Here is a 19,531-nt window from a genome sequence, read left to right as displayed (position 1 = left end):
CCAGTCTCCCTTGTGGAGCTTTGCAGCTCCTTCAGGGTTATCTTTGGTCTCTTTGTTGCCTCTCTGACTGATGCCATCCTGGGCAGCCCTTTCCTGGCAGGTTTGTTGTGGTGCCATATTCTTTCCATTTTTTAATAATGGATTTATTGGTGCTCCGTGGGATGTTCAAAGTTACGGATATTTTTTAAGAACCCAACCCTGATCTGTACTTCCCCACAACTTTGTCCCTGACCTGTTTGGAGAGCTCCTTGATCTTCATGGTGCTGCTTGGTTGTGCGCCTTGCTTAGTGGTGTTGCAGACTCTGGGGCCTTTCAGAACAGAACAAAGGGGGTGAATACATATGCACACACCACTTTTCAGTTTTTTTTAATAATTTTTCTTTTTTTGAAAAAAACATTTTTTTCACTTCATTTCACAAATTTGGACAATTTTGTGTATGTCAATTACATGAAATCCAAATAAAAATAAGTTCAAATTACAGGTTGTAATGCAACAAAATAGGAAACATTGGCAAGGGGGATGAATACTTTTGCAAGGCACTGTATTTATGTAAAACAAGAACAGGATGAAAATAGTTCCTGCACAGCAGCCAATGGTTGTGTTTGAGTATTGTCATAATGAGCATTGTCATAATGAGTATTGTCATAATGAGCATTGTCATAATGAGCATTGTCATAATGAGTATTGTCATAATGAGTATTGTCATAATGAGCATTGTCATAATGAGTATTGTCATAATGAGTATTGTCATAATGAGCATTGTCATAATGAGCATTGTCATAATGAGCATTGTCATAATGAGCATTGTCATAATGAGTATTGTCATAATGAGCATTGTCATAATGAGCATTGTCATAATGAGCATTGTCATAATGAGCATTGTCATAATGAGTATTGTCATAATGAGTATTGTCATAATGAGCATTGTCATAATGAGCATTGTCATAATGAGTATTGTCATAATGAGTATTGTCATAATGAGCATTGTCATAATGAGCATTGTCATAATGAGCATTGTCATAATGAGCATTGTCATAATGAGTATTGTCATAATGAGCATTGTCATAATGAGCATTGTCATAATGAGCATTGTCATAATGAGCATTGTCATAATGAGTATTGTCATAATGAGCATTGTCATAATGAGCATTGTCATAATGAGCATTGTCATAATGAGCATTGTCATAATGAGTATTGTCATAATGAGCATTGTCATAATGAGCATTGTCATAATGAGTATTGTCATAATGAGCATTGTCATAATGAGCATTGTCATAATGAGCATTGTCATAATGAGCATTGTCATAATGAGCATTGTCATAATGAGTATTGTCATAATGAGCATTGTCATAATGAGTATTGTCATAATGAGTATTGTCATAATGAGCATTGTCATAATGAGCATTGTCATAATGAGCATTGTCATAATGAGCATTGTCATAATGAGTATTGTCATAATGAGCATTGTCATAATGAGTATTGTCATAATGAGTATTGTCATAATGAGCATTGTCATAATGAGCATTGTCATAATGAGTATTGTCATAATGAGTATTGTCATAATGAGTATTGTCATAATGAGTCCATTTTTAATCTACTGCCATGCTGAAGTAAAGAAAATATGAGCGTCCATCATCATCATCATCATCATCATAATCCTCCTCAGAGCGGATGTGTAACACTCACTGTCATGGAAAATAATTTAACATTTTTAGGATATATCCGCTTTTCATGGAAATAGGTACAAAAAGACTATAGACTAAATGGCCTTTACTTGTAAACTTTGTTTGATAGTTATGTATGTAAACCTTGAGAGGAGGTCTATTATCAAGTACATTTCTGAGACAGTATAAGCATTTATTTTCCATGGCCTTGATAGAGAGAGCAAGGTTGAATCGTGTTTGTCCAGACAACAGTACTGTAATAGCAACCATCAATTATCACATCACATATGAAATACACTACAGCTGTTGGTCTGCAGTTAGAGGATATTATCTAATATACTTGGAGTAGGCTAGCTAGTAGTTGAAACACATATGCACCATACTGTAGTAATGGCCATAGCAACCACTCCTGTAACTAGGGAGGAAATAGCAGTGTCCCATTTTAACTGCTGCACTCCAGTAACGGTGCCAGTAATAATGTATTAATACGCCAGTAACGGTGCCAGTAATAATGTATTAATATGCCAGGAAGCAGTAACAGTGTCAGTAATAATGTATGTATACACCAGTAAGGTACCAGTAATAATGTATTAATACGCCAGTAACGGTGCCAGTAATAATGTATTAATATGCCAGGAAGCAGTAACAGTGTCAGTAATAATGTATGTATACACCAATAAGGTACCAGTAATAATGTATTCATACGCCAGTAAGCAGTAACGGTGCCAGTAATAATGTATTAATACGCCAGTAACGGTGCCAGTAATAATGTATTAATACGCCAGTAACGGTGCCAGTAATAATGTATTAATACGCCAGTAACGGTGCCAGTAATAATGTATTAATACGCCAGTAACAGTGCCAGTAATAACGTATTAATACGCCAGTAACGGTGCCAGTAATAATGTATTCATACACCAATAAGGTTCCAGTAATAATGTATTCATACACCAATAAGCAGTAGTGGTGCCAGTAATAATGTATTCATACACCAGTAAGGTTCCAGTAATAATGTATTCATACACCAGTAATGTGCCAGTAATAATGTATTCATACACCAGTAAGGTTCCAGTAATAATGTATTCATACACCAGTAAAGTTCCAGTAATAATGTATTCATGCACCAATAAGGTTCCAGTAATAATGTATTCATACGCCAGTAAGCAGTAATGGTGCCAGTAATAATGTATTCATACACCAATAAGGTTCCAGTAATAATGTAGTCATACACTAGTAAGCAGTAGTGGTGCCAGTAATAATGTATTCATACACCAGTAAGGTTCCAGTAATAATGTATTCATAAACCAGTAATGGTGCCAGTAATAATGTATTCATACACCAGTAAGCAGTAGTGGTGCCAGTAATAATGTATTCATACACCAGTAAGCAGTAACGGTGCCAGTAATAATGTATTAATACGCCAGTAACGGTGCCAGTAATAATGTATTAATACGCCAGTAACAGTGCCAGTAATAACGTATTAATACGCCAGTAACGGTGCCAGTAATAATGTATTCATACACCAATAAGGTTCCAGTAATAATGTATTCATACACCAGTAAGCAGTAGTGGTGCCAGTAATAATGTATTCATACACCAGTAAGCAGTAGTGGTGCCAGAAATAATGTATTCATACACCAGTAAGGTGCCAGTAATAATGTATTCATAAACCAGTAATGTGCCAGTAATAATGTATTCATACACCAGTAAGGTTCCAGTAATAATGTATTCATACACCAGTAATGGTGCCAGTAATAATGTATTCATACACCAGTAAGCAGTAATGGTGCCAGTAATAATGTATTCATACGCCAGTAAGCCTGCTCACCCGTATGAGAGGAGGCATGTGAGGCAATCACAACAAGTCCTTATACAGACTGATTGCCCTAGCTGAACACGGACTGAACAAGGGCTGAACACGGACTGAACAAGGGCTGAACAAGGGCTGAACACGGACTGAACAAGGGCTGAACACGGACTGAACAAGGGCTGAACACGGACTGAACACGGACTGAACAAGGGGTGAATAAGGGGTGAACACGGGCTGAACACGGGCTGAACACGGACTGAACAAGGGCTGAACACGGACTGAACAAGGGGTGAATAAGGGGTGAACACGGGAAAGCAAAGGGGAGAAAAGGTCAAATTTTCATGGGATCACTTGTGTGATTCCTGTCATTTTTAGATTCAATTTAGATTAATTTTCTTTTTCCTTTAACGTTAGCAGTGAGTAATTGGCATGGCCCACTTACTGAGCATGCTGTGCTCTCCATAGACCCCCCTGCTAGGTGAGAAGATTCACACACACACACACACACACACACACACACACACACACTTTATCTCTAAATACAAAGGAAGAAATTGACGTTAACATGGACCAAAACTGATCTCTACTCAAATATGGTGGTATATTAGGGTGACAATGACAGATGTGCACTATTCTAAAAGACGTGAACACAACACAAAGAAGTTGCAGAATCCATACACATAAACCGAGGGGGCTGTAATTTGTCCCCTATTCCCTATATACACCTAATCACTATTTAGGGATTAGGGTGCACGACCTCAACTGATCCCAACACAACAAACCCTCCCCTTCCTCTCCTTCTCAATCCTCCAGACAACTGTCTAAAACACAAACGTCCACTCCAACATCCACAACATAGATCCCTTTCCTGCAATCAAAATACCTAGCGTTATTCATATTTTTCATAATTTCTTAATTAATAAACCAAATATGCCGAAAATCCGGTGTCCAACGGTTTGGTTTTATTTGTTTTAACCCTGTGTGTGAGGTGTATACTTTTGTTTCAAAGTAGATTTGTTTAATGCTACCAAGAAACACTCGGTGTGACCCTGATTTAGCCCACTGCAATAAAAAGATTAAGAGAGACTGATTGGACCGACGGTTGAGCACGTCTAGCATCTCATGGGTCAACATCCATCCACATCCATGCATACACATCCATCCATCCACATCCATCCATACACATCCATCCATCCACATCCATCCATCCACATCCATCCATCCACATCCATCCATACACATCCATCCATCCACATCCATCCATCCACATCCATCCATCCACATCCATGCATACACATCCATCCATCCACATCCATGCATACACATCCATCCATCCATCCATCCACATCCATCCATCCATCCACATCCATCCATTCACATCCATCCATCCACATCCATCCATCCACATCCATCCATCCACATCCATCCATCCATCCACATCCATCCATCCACATCCATCCATACACATCCATCCATCCATCCACATCCATCCATCCACATCCATCCATCCATCCACATCCATCCATCCACATCCATCCATACACATCCATCCATCCACATCCATCCATACACATCCATCCATCCACATCCATCCATACACATCCATCCATCCACATCCATCCATCCACATCCATGCATACACATCCATGCATACACATCCATCCATCCACATCCATCCACATCCATCCATCCATCCACATCCATGCATACACATCCATCCATCCACATCCATCCATCCACATCCATGCATACACATCCATGCATACACATCCATCCATCCACATCCATCCACATCCATCCATCCATCCACATCCATCCATCCACATCCATCCATACACATCCATCCATCCATCCACATCCATGCATACACATCCATCCATCCACATTTTCATGAAAGACGGATCAGACTTTCAGTGAGTGTGACAAATCTTCCTCTATTCCCCAAGCTGCCATGTACTCCAGGGACTTTTGGGCCAGATTTTTTGGGCCAAAATACTCCTAATAGCAGGTTCTGTATTGAGGGCACTTTTTGGAAAGTGACACCCTATATCAGTGTATCCTAAAGTTGGTACGTAACATTGTTCAAATAATAGGTTGGGAATTATCATGTCATTATGGACCCCCATAAAAAAATTCCATGATTTCAGCTTTGGGCACCCGCAAGAGACGTTGGGGGCCCTCAAGAGTCAATGTATAATTCAAATTCTGTTTGGTGACTGACCTGGGCTGGCGCTGGGGGATCTGTCTGGGTGTCTCCTCCCCCAGGCGCCCCAGGGAGGGCGAACGTGAACGGGGAGGGCGGGGAGCCCCCTTCCCCATGGTCCTGACTGTTCCATTGGGGCTGGGCATCTGCTGCTGCTGGGGCCGACGGGGGGAGAGGCTACGAAGGGGAGAGTGGCACGGCGAGGACAGGGGTGACCGGTTGTTCACGTTCAGGTTGTTGTCGCTGTTGGAGCGTAGGAGCATAGACCGTGGAGCAGCTAGTGTACTCCGTGGGGCCTGCTGGCGCCGGGTGGGTTGGGCCGGCGCCTCCTTGAAAGGCACTGAAGGGAGGGACGGAGGGAGAGGGGGGGGAGGGACGGAGGGAGAGGGGGGGGGGGGGGGTTAGAACAGGTTTCAACATGGAGAAATATTACATAATAATTTCATCATTTCAACATTGTTCCTCCAAAATAAGCTGGTTGAATAACAGAATAAGTGGTATTTCGATCTCTCTCGCTCTCTCTCTCTCCTGCACACGAACACCCCCCCCACAAACACACACACACACACACACACACACTCACACACACACACACACACACACACACACACACACACACACACACACACACACACACACACACACACACACACGCACACCTCTTATTTGGGTTCAATAGAGAACCAAAGGTAGTCTCTAACCTTGAGGTATTAATAAGCATAATTGTGCCTTAGTGGAGATGCAATGAGAGCTCCTAACTAGCTGGTCTCACAGGCTCAGAGCAGGCTGCCTGGCTGCCTGGCGGAGGAGGAGAGAACTTCTATTCAACTCAAGCTATAATAAGAGCCTTGGTGGAATTCCCCTGCGTTTGATGCAGTGCTCGGCTCACACAGCTGAAGCATGATTAATGATGATGTTTATTTCTCTGCTGCCTACTAAATACCAGGGAGGAATAAGAGGCTTGTATACAGCAATATAGGGTTGAACCCAGAGATGATTGGCCACTGTGTGAGAGAGATGACACTGCTTTGGAAAAGAAAACAACCGTACTGTCATAGGAGAAGGTTCTATAAAAAAGGCCTCTCAAGAATACCTCTTCCAAAAGGCCTCAGTATGTGTGCAAGACTCTCAAAAGCACAATTTAAAGCGATAACCCCTCAAAACTGTGACTGTACCTATGGAATGCATCATAATATAGAGTAGGTACATGCTGCATTGAGAGGAAAGGTCACATGTCCAACCCCCAATGGCAGGTCCCACCCCCTCTCCACCCCACTAATGCTGATATCTGGATGGCCTATCATCAACAGCATAGCCATAGCTAATTAAAGATTGGTGGTATGTATGGATCTACATCAGAGGTTTTCAACCTTTTCTTGCCCAGGGACCCCCTCTTTGGCAAACCAGCGACCCCCTCTTTGACAAACCAGCGACCCAGGGACCCCCTCTTTGACAAACCAGCGACCCAGGGACCCCCATCAAATGTTAGCGAAAAAACGTGTCCTATCATCAGGTGAATGATAATGGCAAGGAGAAGTAATCAACATTTAAAAATTACTAGATTTAGTAAATAGTATGTCATTATTTTGACAGCCAAATTGCTAGAAAAGTAACTACAAACACATTTTTGCTAAGAGCAGCTGTTTAGCTGGTTAAACAAAGGTTAGCCATCTGTTGGCAAAAAAATATGTCCAAGTCAAGAAAGCTTACCAGCAGCCAGCAGCACTTGCCGCACTGGTAGACTATTGACTGGTAGACTATTGACTGGTAGACTATTGACTGGTAGACTATTGACTGGTAGACTATTGACTGGTAGACTATTGACTGGTAGCCTTTGACTGGTAGACTACTGACTGGTAAATTATTGACTGGTAGACTATTGACTGGTAGACTATTGACTGGTAGATTATTGACTGGTAGACTATTGACTGGTAGACTATTGACTGGTAGATTACTGACTGGTAGACTATTGACTGGTAGATTATTGACTGGTAGCCTTTGACTGGGAGACTATTGACTGGTAGCCTTTGACTGGTAGACTATTGACTGGTAGATTATTGACTGGTAGACTATTGACTGGTAGATTATTGACTGGTAGACTATTGACTGGTAGATTATTGACTGGTAGACTACTGACTGGTAGATTATTTACTGGTAGACTATTGACTAGTAGACTATTGACTGGTAGATTACTGACTGGTAGACTATTGACTGGTAGATTATTGACTGGTAGCCTTTGACTGGGAGACTATTGACTGGTAGATTATTGACTGGTAGACTATTGACTGGTAGACTATTGACTGGTAGCCTTTGACTGGGAGACTATTGACTGGTAGATTATTGACTGGTAGACTATTGACTGGTAGACTATTGACTGGTAGATTACTGACTGGTAGACTATTGACTGGTAGATTATTGACTGGTAGCCTTTGACTGGGAGACTATTGACTGGTAGATTATTGACTGGTAGACTACTGACTGGTAGACTATTGACTGGTAGACTATTGACTGGTAGATTATTGACTGGTAGACTATTGACTGGTAGACTATTGACTGGTAGATTATTGACTGGTAGCCTTTGACTGGGAGACTATTGACTGGTAGATTATTGACTGGTAGACTATTGACAGGTACACTATTGACTGATAGATTATTAACTGGTAGACTATTGACTGGTAGCCTTTGACTGGTACACTATTGACTGGTAGCCTTTTGACTGGTAGACTATTGCCTGGTAGACTAATTACTGGAAGACTATACTGTGGGCTATACTCGGCCTTGTCTCAGGATGGTGGTCGAAGATATACCTCCAATGGTGTGGAGGCTGTGCTTTGGCAAAGTGGGTGGGGTTATATCCTGCCTGTTTGGCCCTGTCCGGGGGTATCATCGGATGGGGCCACAGTGTCTCCTGACCCCTCCTGTCTCAGCCTCCAGTATTTATGCTGTAGTAGTTTAAGTGTCGGGGGGCTAGGATCAGTCTGTTATATCTGGAGTACTTCTCCTGTCTTATTCGGTGTCCTGTGTAAACTTAAGTATGCTCTCTCTAATTCTCTCTTTCTCTCACTCTTTCGCTCTCTCGGAGGACCTGAGCCCTAGGACAATGCCTCAGGACTACCTGGCATGATGACTCCTTGCTGTCCCCAGTCCACCTGGCCGTGCTGCTGCTCTAGTTTCAACTGTTCTGCCTGCGGCTATGGAACCCTGTCCTGTTCTCCGGATGTGCTACCTGTCCCAGACCTGCTGTTTTCAACTCTCTAGAGACAGCAGGAGCGGTAGAGATACTCTTAATGATCGGCTATGAAAAGCCAACTGACATTTACTCCTGAGGTGCTGACTTGCTGCACCCTCGACAACTACTGCGATTTTTATTATTTGACCATGCTGGTAATTTATGAACATTTGAACAACTTGGCCATGTTCTGTTATAATCTCCACCCAGCACAGCCAGAAGAGGACTGGCCACCCCTCATAGCCTGGTTCCTCTCTAGGTTTCTTCCTAGGTTTTTGCCTTTCTAGGGAGTTTTTCCTAGCCACCGTGCTTCTACACCTGCATTTAATGCTGTTTGGGGTTTTAGGCTGGGTTTCTGTACAGCACTTTGAGATATCAGCTGATGTAAGAAGGGCTATATAAATACATTTGATTTGATTTGACTGGTAGGCTATTGACTGGTAGACTATTGACTGGTAGACTACTGACTGGTAGATTATTGACTGGTAGACTATTGACTGGTAGACTATTGACTGGTAGACTACTGACTGGTAGACTACTGACTGGTAGATTATTGACTGGTAGTCTATTGACTGGTAGACTATTGACTGGTAGACTACTGACTGGTAGATTATTGACTGGTAGACTACTGACTGGTAGATTATTGACTGGTAGACTATTGACTGGTAGATTATTGACTGATTTACTCTGGTATACAGTACAGTACAGTCCAGTCCAGTACAGTACAGTAGGCTCTACTCTCATATGTTATCTGGTATACAGTACAGTACAGTACAGTACAGTACAGTACAGTACAGTACAGTACAGTACAGTACAGTACAGTACAGTACAGTATAGTAGGCTCTACTCTCATATGTTATCTAGTATACAGTACATTATAGTGCAGTACAGTACAGTACAGTAGAGTACAGTAGAGTAGGCTCTACTCTCATATGTTCTATGATATACAGTACAGTACAATACAGTAGAGTAGAGTAGGCTCTACTCTCATATGTTCTATGATATACAGTACAGTACAGTACAGTAGGCTCTACTCTCATATGTTCTATGATATACAGTACAGTACAGTAGAGTAGGCTCTACTCTCATATGTTCTATGATATACAGTACAGTACAGTAGAGTAGGCTCTACTCTCATATGTTCTATGATATACAGTACAGTACAGTAGAGTAGGCTCTACTCTCATATGTTCTATGATATACAGTACAGTACAGTAGAGTAGGCTCTACTCTCATATGTTCTATGATATACAGTACAGTACAGTACAGTACAGTACAGTACAGTACAGTAGGCTCTACTCTCATATGTTCTATGATATACAGTACAGTACAGTACAGTAGGCTCTACTCTCATATGTTCTATGATATACAGTACTGTACAGTAGAGTACAGTACAGTACAGTACAGTAGGCTCTACTCTCATATGTTCTATGATATACAGTACAGTACAGTACAGTAGGCTCTACTCTAATATTTTATCTGGTATACACATATCTACAATGTGGGCCAAAATAGTTAACATTCTCTTGAGATTCTTTCAAGTGGTTATGAAAGCAAACATCAGTATTTATATAAACAAAAGGAGTTATGATACGGTAACTAATATGGATTCAATAATTTACTTTTTAGTTCATTAGCAGTTGTTATTAAACAAATATCAACAAGCTCCTAACCTGTAAGAAACAACAACACTATGATATCAGTGATTAACCTAAAGGCATAAACAATAGAATCCACTCTCTCAGTTTCTATATGCCACACAAAGTATCAGTAACCACTCAAAACACTGGAAGCCTTCAAAACCCATTAAAGAAACCTCTAGCTCAAGTATCACTGCTTACCTTCTTTCTTCAAGGCATTCAGAAAAGACTTCATTTTCCCCCTTTTCCTTATTGCTTAATTGTTCATGGGAAACGTGGAGATATAAATAAATAGAAAAAGAGCGAATATGAAATGTATCCGAGTTTTGTAGTGGGGAAAAAGCAGCAGCAAGTCGTTCCAGTGGTAAAGCGCGTGACAATGGGAGGGAAAGAGATTGGCTGGGAAGGCAGGCAGGCAGAGGGACAGGAGGGAGGGAAGGAAGGAAGGAGACAGGCAGGGAGGGAAGGAGGGAGACAAGCAGGTAGGCAGAGGGACAGGAGGGAGGGAGGGAAGGAAGGAGGGAGACAGGCAGGTAGGCAGAGGGACAGGAGGGAGGGAGGGAAGGAAGGAGGGAGACAGGCAGAGAGGGAAGGAAGGAGGGAGACAGGCAGGGAGGGAGACAGGCAGGGAGGCAGGCAGGCAGAGGGACAGGGGGGAGGGAAGGAAGGAGGGAGACAGGCAGGGAGGGAAGGAGGGAGACAGGCAGGCAGAGGGACAGGGGGAGGGAAGGAAGGAAGGAGACAGGCAGGGAGGGAAGGAGGGAGACAGGCAGGTAGGCAGAGGTTCAGGAGGGAGGGAGGGAAGGAAGGAGGGAGACAGGCAGGGAGGGAGACAGGCAGGGAGGCAGGCAGGCAGAGGGACAGGGGGGAGGGAAGGAAGGAGGGAGACAGGCAGGGAGGGAAGGAGGGAGACAGGCAGGCAGGGAGACAGGCAGGCAGGCAGAGGGACAGGCAGGCAGGCAGAGGGACAGGAGGGAGGGAAGGAAGGAGGGAGACAGGCAGGGAGGGAAGGAGGGAGACAGCAGGCAGGGAGACAGGCAGGCAGGCAGGCAGAGGGACAGGAGGGAGGGAAGGAAGGAGGGAGACAGGCAGGCAGTGAGACAGGCAGGGAGGGAAGGAGGGAGACAGGCAGGCAGGACAGGAGGGAGGGAAGGAAGGAGGGAGACAGGCAGGCAGGGAGACAGGCAGGCAGGCAGAGGGACAGGAGGGAGGGAAGGAAGGAGGGAGACAGGCAGGGAGGGAAGGAGGGAGACAGGCAGGCAGGGAGACAGGCAGGGAGGCAGGCAGGCAGGCAGAGGGACAGGGAGGGAGGGAAGGAAGGAGGGAGACAGGCAGGGAGGGAGGGAAGGAAGGAGGGAGACAGGCAGGGAGGGAAGGAAGGAGGGAGACAGGCAGGCAGGGAGACAGGCAGGGATGCAGGCAGGCAGGCAGTCAGAGGGACAGGGAGGGAGGGAAGGAAGGAGGGAGACAGGCAGGGAGGGAGGGAAGGAAGGAGGGAGACAGGCAGGGAGGGAAGGAAGGAGGGAGACAGGCAGGCAGGCAGGCAGAGGGACAGGGAGGGAGGGAAGGAAGGAGGGAGACAGGCAGGGAAGGAAGGAAGGAGGGAGACAGGCAGGGAGGAAAGGAAGGAGGGAGACAGGCAGGCAGGAAGACAGGCAGGCAGGTAGGGAGGGAGGGAGACACAGACAGGCAGCCAGGCAGGCAGGTAGGCAGGCAGGCAGGGAAACAGATAGACAGACAGGCAGTGAGACAGATAGACAGACAGGCAGGGAGACAGTGAGATAGACAGGCAACCCGGGAGACAGACAGGCAGTCAGGGAGAGGCTGGCAGGGAGTCAGGCAGGCAGGCTGGAAGACATTCAGGGAGAAAGGCAGGCAGAGAAAGGCAGGGAGACAGGGGGGCAGGCAGGCAGGGAGAAAGGCAGGAAGGCAGGGGAAAAGGCAGGCAGGGAGACAGGTAGGCAGGGTGACAAGCAGGAAGACAGGAAGGCAGGGTGAAATGCAGGGAGACAGGCAGGGAGGCAGGGGGAAAGGCAGGCAGTGAGCAGGCAGGGAGAGGGAGACTGGAAGCCAGGGAGAAAGGTGGGAAAAAAGGCAGACAGGGAGACAGGCAGGGAGACAGGGACAAAGACAGCCAGGCAGGGGGAAAGGCTGGGAGACACACTGCTTGTTACTGACTGGGATCACAACGCACGAGTTCCACGCATCTCCATTTCCCTCTCGTCCTCTCACACTCAGTCTCTATTTCTCTCTCTCTCTCTCTCACTCTCTCTCTCTCTCTATATATATATATACAGTATATATATATATATATATATATATATATATATATATATATATATATATATATATGTCTACCTCTCTCTCTCTCTCTCTCTCTCTGTCTCACTCTCTCTCTCTCTATATATACAGTGTATATATATATATATATATATATATATATATATATATATATATATATATATATATATATATATATATATGTCTACCTCTCTCTCTCTATGTCTCCCTCTATATATATATCTCTCGCACACAAACACTCTAACAGACAGTCAGATGCACTGAAGAAAAATAAACTCCCTAGATATAGCGTTGCTTCACCCAGGTTCAACATTCCAGAGACAAGCAGCACATGATGTCAGCAAGAATGTGTCAATTATTATAATCATTATGGATGGGGAGAATTCAACTAAACCAGAATTCAACTAAACCACAGCCACTTTGATTACTATCATTAACACTGATTTTAATATAAACCAGATTGCTAAAATACTGTATTATCTAAAACTACTTCAATAATAATCCAAATGAATGATATTGCCATAGATGACAGGGCAGAACACATTCTCAATACGTGGCTGTCAAACACATGGTGGAGAGAGGTGTTGCTTGCAATCACATAACACCCAAATTAAACATGCATAAATCAATGTTCAGTGGAAACAGGTTCGGCGAGAGATTGGATTTTAACCCGTGCTTTCGCAGGAACAGCTGTATCGAAAACAAATCCTTTGTGTTGCTAGGCAACCTTAGCGAGGAAGTCTAAATTCGTTATTAGCAAGTTGCTTGTTGGTTGTGAAATTATGTGGGCGATTCCACGGCAGCATAGGCCGAAAATATTTTTGGTATCTCAGATTGTTCTGGCAATTCTAATAGTAACTTCATTGGGAGGAAAGATGTTTGACATGCTTTTTACATTTCTATCACAAAACCATGATGAAAGTTTGAGATATTCATATTCATATTTATTTATTCATATTTAAATTCATATTCATATTATGTTGAATAAATGAATGTGAAAATGTGTATTTCAGAATCTAGATATACTCCACATTTGAGAAAATACTATTAGGCATATAATGACACCATGATGTTGTCTGTATCATGTACGTTCACAGATCATAGGGTCTTACAGGAGACATGTTCAGGTCTAAGATGGGCCTAAAATGGCCACTTTCCTGATGATAAAAAATAAATAAAAATACATTGTAAAAATACAAGTGTGTCAAACATTCTGTTCAGTTTCTATGTGAGAATTACCAGAACAATGTGAGATAGCAAAGATATTTTTCGGGCTGTAGTGGCATGGAATGGCCCATGCGTAGTGTTTTTACCAAGCATTTGTAATCAAGCACTTACAGAACAACACATTCCAAATCCTTTAGGAATGTGATGAGAATTAAGACATGTTGTGATATTATGAAATGCTATTCCCTCTTGGGAATAACTTTAGGACTTTCATTGGGAAAACAACATCTTGAATTCATATTGAATTGGCATTTGGAATTACTCCTTCCATCAACATTCCCTTAATTGCTCAGAATTCATCTCAAACCATAGGTGTTAGTAGTCTAAATATACAAGAACCAGTCCATTGAAAGCAATATGATAATGACCCTATACTAGATCCTGTGTAATGCACTGTCTATGATGAATTACAAAGCGTCATGACTTCAAACCAGCCTAACATCTAACAACTAAATGACTGTAGGCTGCAGGGGGAACTGTGGATGGGGGGAATCTCCACGGACCACCTCTTCTCTTCTCTGGCACACAGATTGTTAAATAGCAACCTGACAAGCACCAACCTCCGCTTTCCTCTCCAAGGAATAGCTTTAACATTTTAAACCTGAACCTCCTCGTTATAACACCAGCCACTCAACCAATCAAACACAACGAAAAGAAAGAGCAGCTTGTGGTAGATCAATCTCAAAGAGGTAAAATAGTGATGAACCATCTTGTTTGAGCACCACAAACCCTGAGTGATGGATCCATAAAGATAAAATGATAGAACAACACTGCTGTCACCACATTGATCAGTGATGCAGTAGATTATACAACAGTGATAATGGATCACAGGACAAAGGATGCTGAAGAAACAGCACTGATGAGTCTACATTTTCAGTAACAATCATGAAAAAAACAACCACCAATGTATAGATCTATGCCATATAAAGAGGCTACCTCCCTACCCATGGGTCTTCCATTGAGGAACCGACCAGATCTGAGATCCCGAAAGCCAAATATCACATGGATCTGGGAACCATGGCAACCACGACTGGATTTATATGGGACAAGGATTTACATAGTTGACTGTAGAACAAGGCAGATGCTGTAGGTTTATGTGTCATGACTGCAGCCATGACGCTGAACTATAGAATACAAATTCTGTTACACTCTTAGAAAAAAAGGGTTCCCAAAGGGTCCTTCGGCTGTCTCCATGGGAGAATCCTTTATGGTTCCAGGTAGACCCGTTTCAGGTTCCATGTAGAAGCCTCTGTGGAAAGGGTTCTACATTGAACCCAAAAGGGTTCTACCTGGAGCCAAAAAGGGTTCTTCAAAGGTTTCCCCTATAAGGACAGCCGAAGAACCCTTTTAGGTTCTAGATAGTACCTTTTTTTTCTAAGCGTGTATAAACCAATGTAATGAGGTTAGCTGTCACAAAGACCTTCACTCTCAGACTGAAGCTAATCAGCCCGACTATGACTCAAGGGGCAAATGCAAAAAGACAATTAAATAATTAAATAATTGGTTTGCAGCACCCTTTCTATTTACAGAAGAATGTGGTCACAAAACATGAAGAAAGAAGTGATGACAGAGGACGGAGAAAAGGGACTGTTGGGGGTGTAAATACATGACAAAGGAGTTATGTCTCAGTGTCTGTTTGGAGAGGAAGAGACAGAAATCCCCTGACACTTGTACGGTAAGATTGCAACATTGTAAGACTGCTGGCACTAGCAATAAGTTGACTGTATGCCAGAAGGAGAGTTCATAATGTCACAGTCTTGGACCCTTGGCCTAAGGACACAGGAAAAAACGGATTCCATCAGATACAAAGTGGCATCTATAGAAAGATGACAGAGAAGATTGTAATCCGCATCCGATGCACCTTAGAGCCTACTGTAATGTACAGTCATGGCCAAAAGTTTTGAGAATGACACATATTCATTTTCACAAAGTCTGCTGCCTCAGTTTGTATGATGGCAATTTGCATATACTCCAGAATGTTATGAAGAGGGATCAGATGAATTGCAATTGATTGTGGGACCATCTCCTAAAGTTGATTCAGCTGTGGGATCGGGGCACCACCAGCACAGAGCTTGCTCAGGAATGGCAGCAGGCAGGTGTGAGTGCATATGCACACACAGTGAGAAGAAGACTTTTGGAGGATGGCCTGGTGTCAAGAAGGGCAGCAAAGAAGCCACTTCTCTCCAGGAAAAACATCAGGGACAGACTGATATTCTACAAAAGGTAAAGGGATTGGACTGCTGAGGACTGGGGTAAAGTCATTGTCTCTGATGAATCCCCTTTCCGATTGTTTGGGGCATCCAGAAAAAAGCTTGTCCACAGAAGACAAGGTGAGCGCTACCATCAGTCCTGTGTCATGCCAACAGTAAAGCATCCTGAGACCATTCATGTGTGGGGTTGCTTCTCAGCCAAGGGAGTGGGCTCACTCACAATTTTTCCTAAGAACACAGCCATGAATAAAGAATGGTACCAACACATCCTCTGAGAGCATCTTCTCCCAACCATCCAGGAACAGTTTGGTCACGAACAATGCCTTTTCCAGCATGATGGAGCACCTTGCCATAAGGCAAAAGTGATAACTAAGTGGCTCGGGGAACAAAACATTGATATTTTGGGTCAATGGCCAGGAAACTCCTCAGACCTTAATCCCATTGAGAACTTCTCAAGAGGCAGGTGGACAAACAAAACCCCACAAATTCTGACAAACTCCAAGCATTGATTAAGCAAGAATGAGCTGCCATCAGTCAGGATGTGGCCCGGAAGTTAATTGACAGCATACCAGGGTGGATTGCAGAGGTCTTGAAAAAGAAGGGTCAACACTGCAAATATTGACTTTTTGCATCAACTGTAATTGTCAATAAAAGCCTTTGACACTTCTGAAATGCTTGTAATTATACTTCAGTATTCCATAGTAACATCTGACAAAAATATCTAAAGACACTGAAGCAGCAAACTTTGTGGAAATTAATATTTGTGTCATTCTCAAAACTTTTGGCCACGACTATACTGTACTGTACTGTACTGTACACCAGATAACATATGAGAGTAGAGCCTACTGTACTGTACTGTACTGTATACCAGAGAACATATGAGAGTGACAGAGAACAGTGCAGCAGACAGACAGATGACAAAACACAGCTGATCAATCCATGTGTGTGTGTGTGTGTGTGTGTGTGTGTGTGTGTGTGTGTGTGTGTGTGTGTGTGTGTGTGTGTGTGTGTGTGTGTGTGACGTACACATGTGTGTGTGCGTGCGTGTGTGTGTGTGTGTGTGTGTGTGTGTGTGTGTGTGTGTGTGTGTGTGTGTGTGTGTGTGTGTGTGTGTGTGTGTGTGTGTATGACGTACGTGTGTGTGTGTGCGCGTGTGTGTGTGTGTGTGTGTGTGTGCATGGCGTGCGTGTGTGTGTCCATGACATGCACATGTGTGTGTGTGTGTGTGTGTGTGTGTGTGTGTGTGTGTGTGTGTGTGTGTGTGTGCATGACGTGTGTGTGTGTTCTCATCCCAGTCCCACTATGTAGGCCAGCTCCATTGTGAACTGTGGCTAAGTGTGGATTGGAGCAGAACTGACTGTCTTTAGATGAGAGAGGAGGCACAGAGCAGGTCCATCCACCGGGAAACACAATAGCCCATTCAGAGTGGAAGCGCTTTGGTCTACAACGTGCATCATTCATAAAGCAAGTGAATTGCACATGACTTAACTCACATTCAATACAACACATTTGCCAGCAACCCTTTCCTAGCCTGGTAACCTGCTATGCTCAATGGTTTACCAGTCTTACCAGTTCCTATAATGCAATAGTTTTTTTCTGGTAAATAAACACAGTTTATACTACACAGAAACAAAGAAATGTTGATTTCAGAAACTTACCGATATCAGTCTCTTTATGGTTCTTGATTAATTCTGCCAATTCAAAGTTTCCTGCGATGATGGCCACCTGGAACAGAATGGTAGATTTATATTGAGGTATTTATAATAGTATAGTCACATTTGTAAATCAATCAAAATGGCTTTTAAAATCTGACCAACTTCAATGGTGGATATGGTATTCATTATAGCAAATTCCTGACTACCAGCTCTGGTGGCCACAACATGCGGTGGCTCAGTTAAATTTGTCAGAAAATAACTTAATTCTTATTGTAAAATGACTCACTTTCATGAAATGCAACTTTAAATCCTTATAGGTACTAATAATAACACAATAAACAGAAGCCTGGTAAAGGTTGTAGTGTAGTGGGTGGAGGACAGCAGAGCCACAGCCACAGTAAACACATATCCAGCCAGTAAACCCTGCCAACTGATTCCACCTTTAGACACTTTTACATAAGACAGGTCAGTGCGGAGTCATATACTATATATAGAGAGTTTGGCCAATGTGGTTTCTGTCTGAACGTTCCGATAGCGCCACTTCCTCCTCCATAGCCATTGCTAAGTGATAATTGAAGCTTCCACGTTGTGCTGTTTATTTTTGATCTTCTTTTTTTTTTACTTATGAAGTGAAAGAAGATATACAGTTTGTTGACACCACAAAACTGTAAAGACTTGAATACAAGTTATTCCAAATTATAATTAATAAAAACTTCTGTAATATTCCTCTGTTTTTCTTGTTTACAGCAGGTCATTTCAGAGGGAACTGTCAGAGGCACTCTTGTATTGTTACATCGCTCTGTTAACATGGTATCCGTTTTAAAATCTGACCGAAACGCTCTCTATATACGGGTCTGGGTCAGTGGAATAGGAGAGGCAATGTGAGGCTCAGGCTGTATTACAGTAAGGAAAGGTAGTCATAGAGACAGAACAAGTTTTATTTCTATGGGTACGGTATAGTCACTGAAAATTGTATGACTAGACTAACTCACTCATGGAAATCCTGAATAAATGGAACCCTCCATCTCTGTCCCAAATATGAAATTGGTTTCATGTGGATAAACAAATACATTACCTGAAAATATGGAGCAATTTTCAATTACACTACTGAAATGAGTTAAATGAATGAACCTATTATTGTAATACAGTAATAACTCTACAGAAGCAATTGGATTGAAGTAGTAGTGTTGCAGTATAATGCATGCTAGAGTGGAAAATGAGGCTGTGCAATAAAAACATGAAAACATGACTCCTACTTCCCATCATCGTCTCCTCCCAGAAACAACATTCTGCTACACTGAAAAACTGAAACGCTCTGCTCTGCTGTCTGTTTACCTTTTAACAAACCATATGGGGAGGTAGGCTAAGTTATGATGTTACAGTATAGCCAAGAGGATAACCTCTCTTAACCCTGCATCGTTCAACACAGCACACGCTCTGTTCCTCTGCTGTTGGTTCACCTAGTCCCAAACCATATGTAGGTAAGTTATGATGGCTAGGTAGAGAGAGGGGGAGAGAGAAAGAGACGGACAGCGAAACTAGGGGACTGAGAAACAAAGAGGAGAGAGATAGTGAGAGAGAGAGAGAGAGA

General features: G+C 42.9%; 1 protein-coding gene across 1 annotated transcript in view; it reads right to left on the bottom strand.

Moving 5' to 3' along the window:
* Positions 1 to 19,531, bottom strand: part of LOC110502389 (SH3 and multiple ankyrin repeat domains protein 2) — a 154,226-nt gene that overhangs the window by 85,746 nt on the left and 48,949 nt on the right. The window contains exons 9-10 of the mRNA XM_036959148.2: positions 17,944 to 18,010; positions 5,697 to 6,018 (exon numbers count right to left, since the gene is read on the bottom strand). Of these exons, the coding sequence (XP_036815043.2) occupies positions 5,697 to 6,018; positions 17,944 to 18,010 (389 nt within the window). The remainder of the gene's footprint in view (positions 1 to 5,696; positions 6,019 to 17,943; positions 18,011 to 19,531) is intronic.

Source organism: Oncorhynchus mykiss, chromosome 2 (genome assembly GCF_057628025.1).
Source record: "Oncorhynchus mykiss isolate SJ-2025 chromosome 2, ASM5762802v1, whole genome shotgun sequence".
Classification (NCBI taxonomy): Eukaryota; Metazoa; Chordata; class Actinopteri; order Salmoniformes; family Salmonidae; genus Oncorhynchus; species Oncorhynchus mykiss.
Note: the sequence above shows the minus strand (reverse complement) of the source record. Positions and strands in the feature narration are given on the sequence as shown.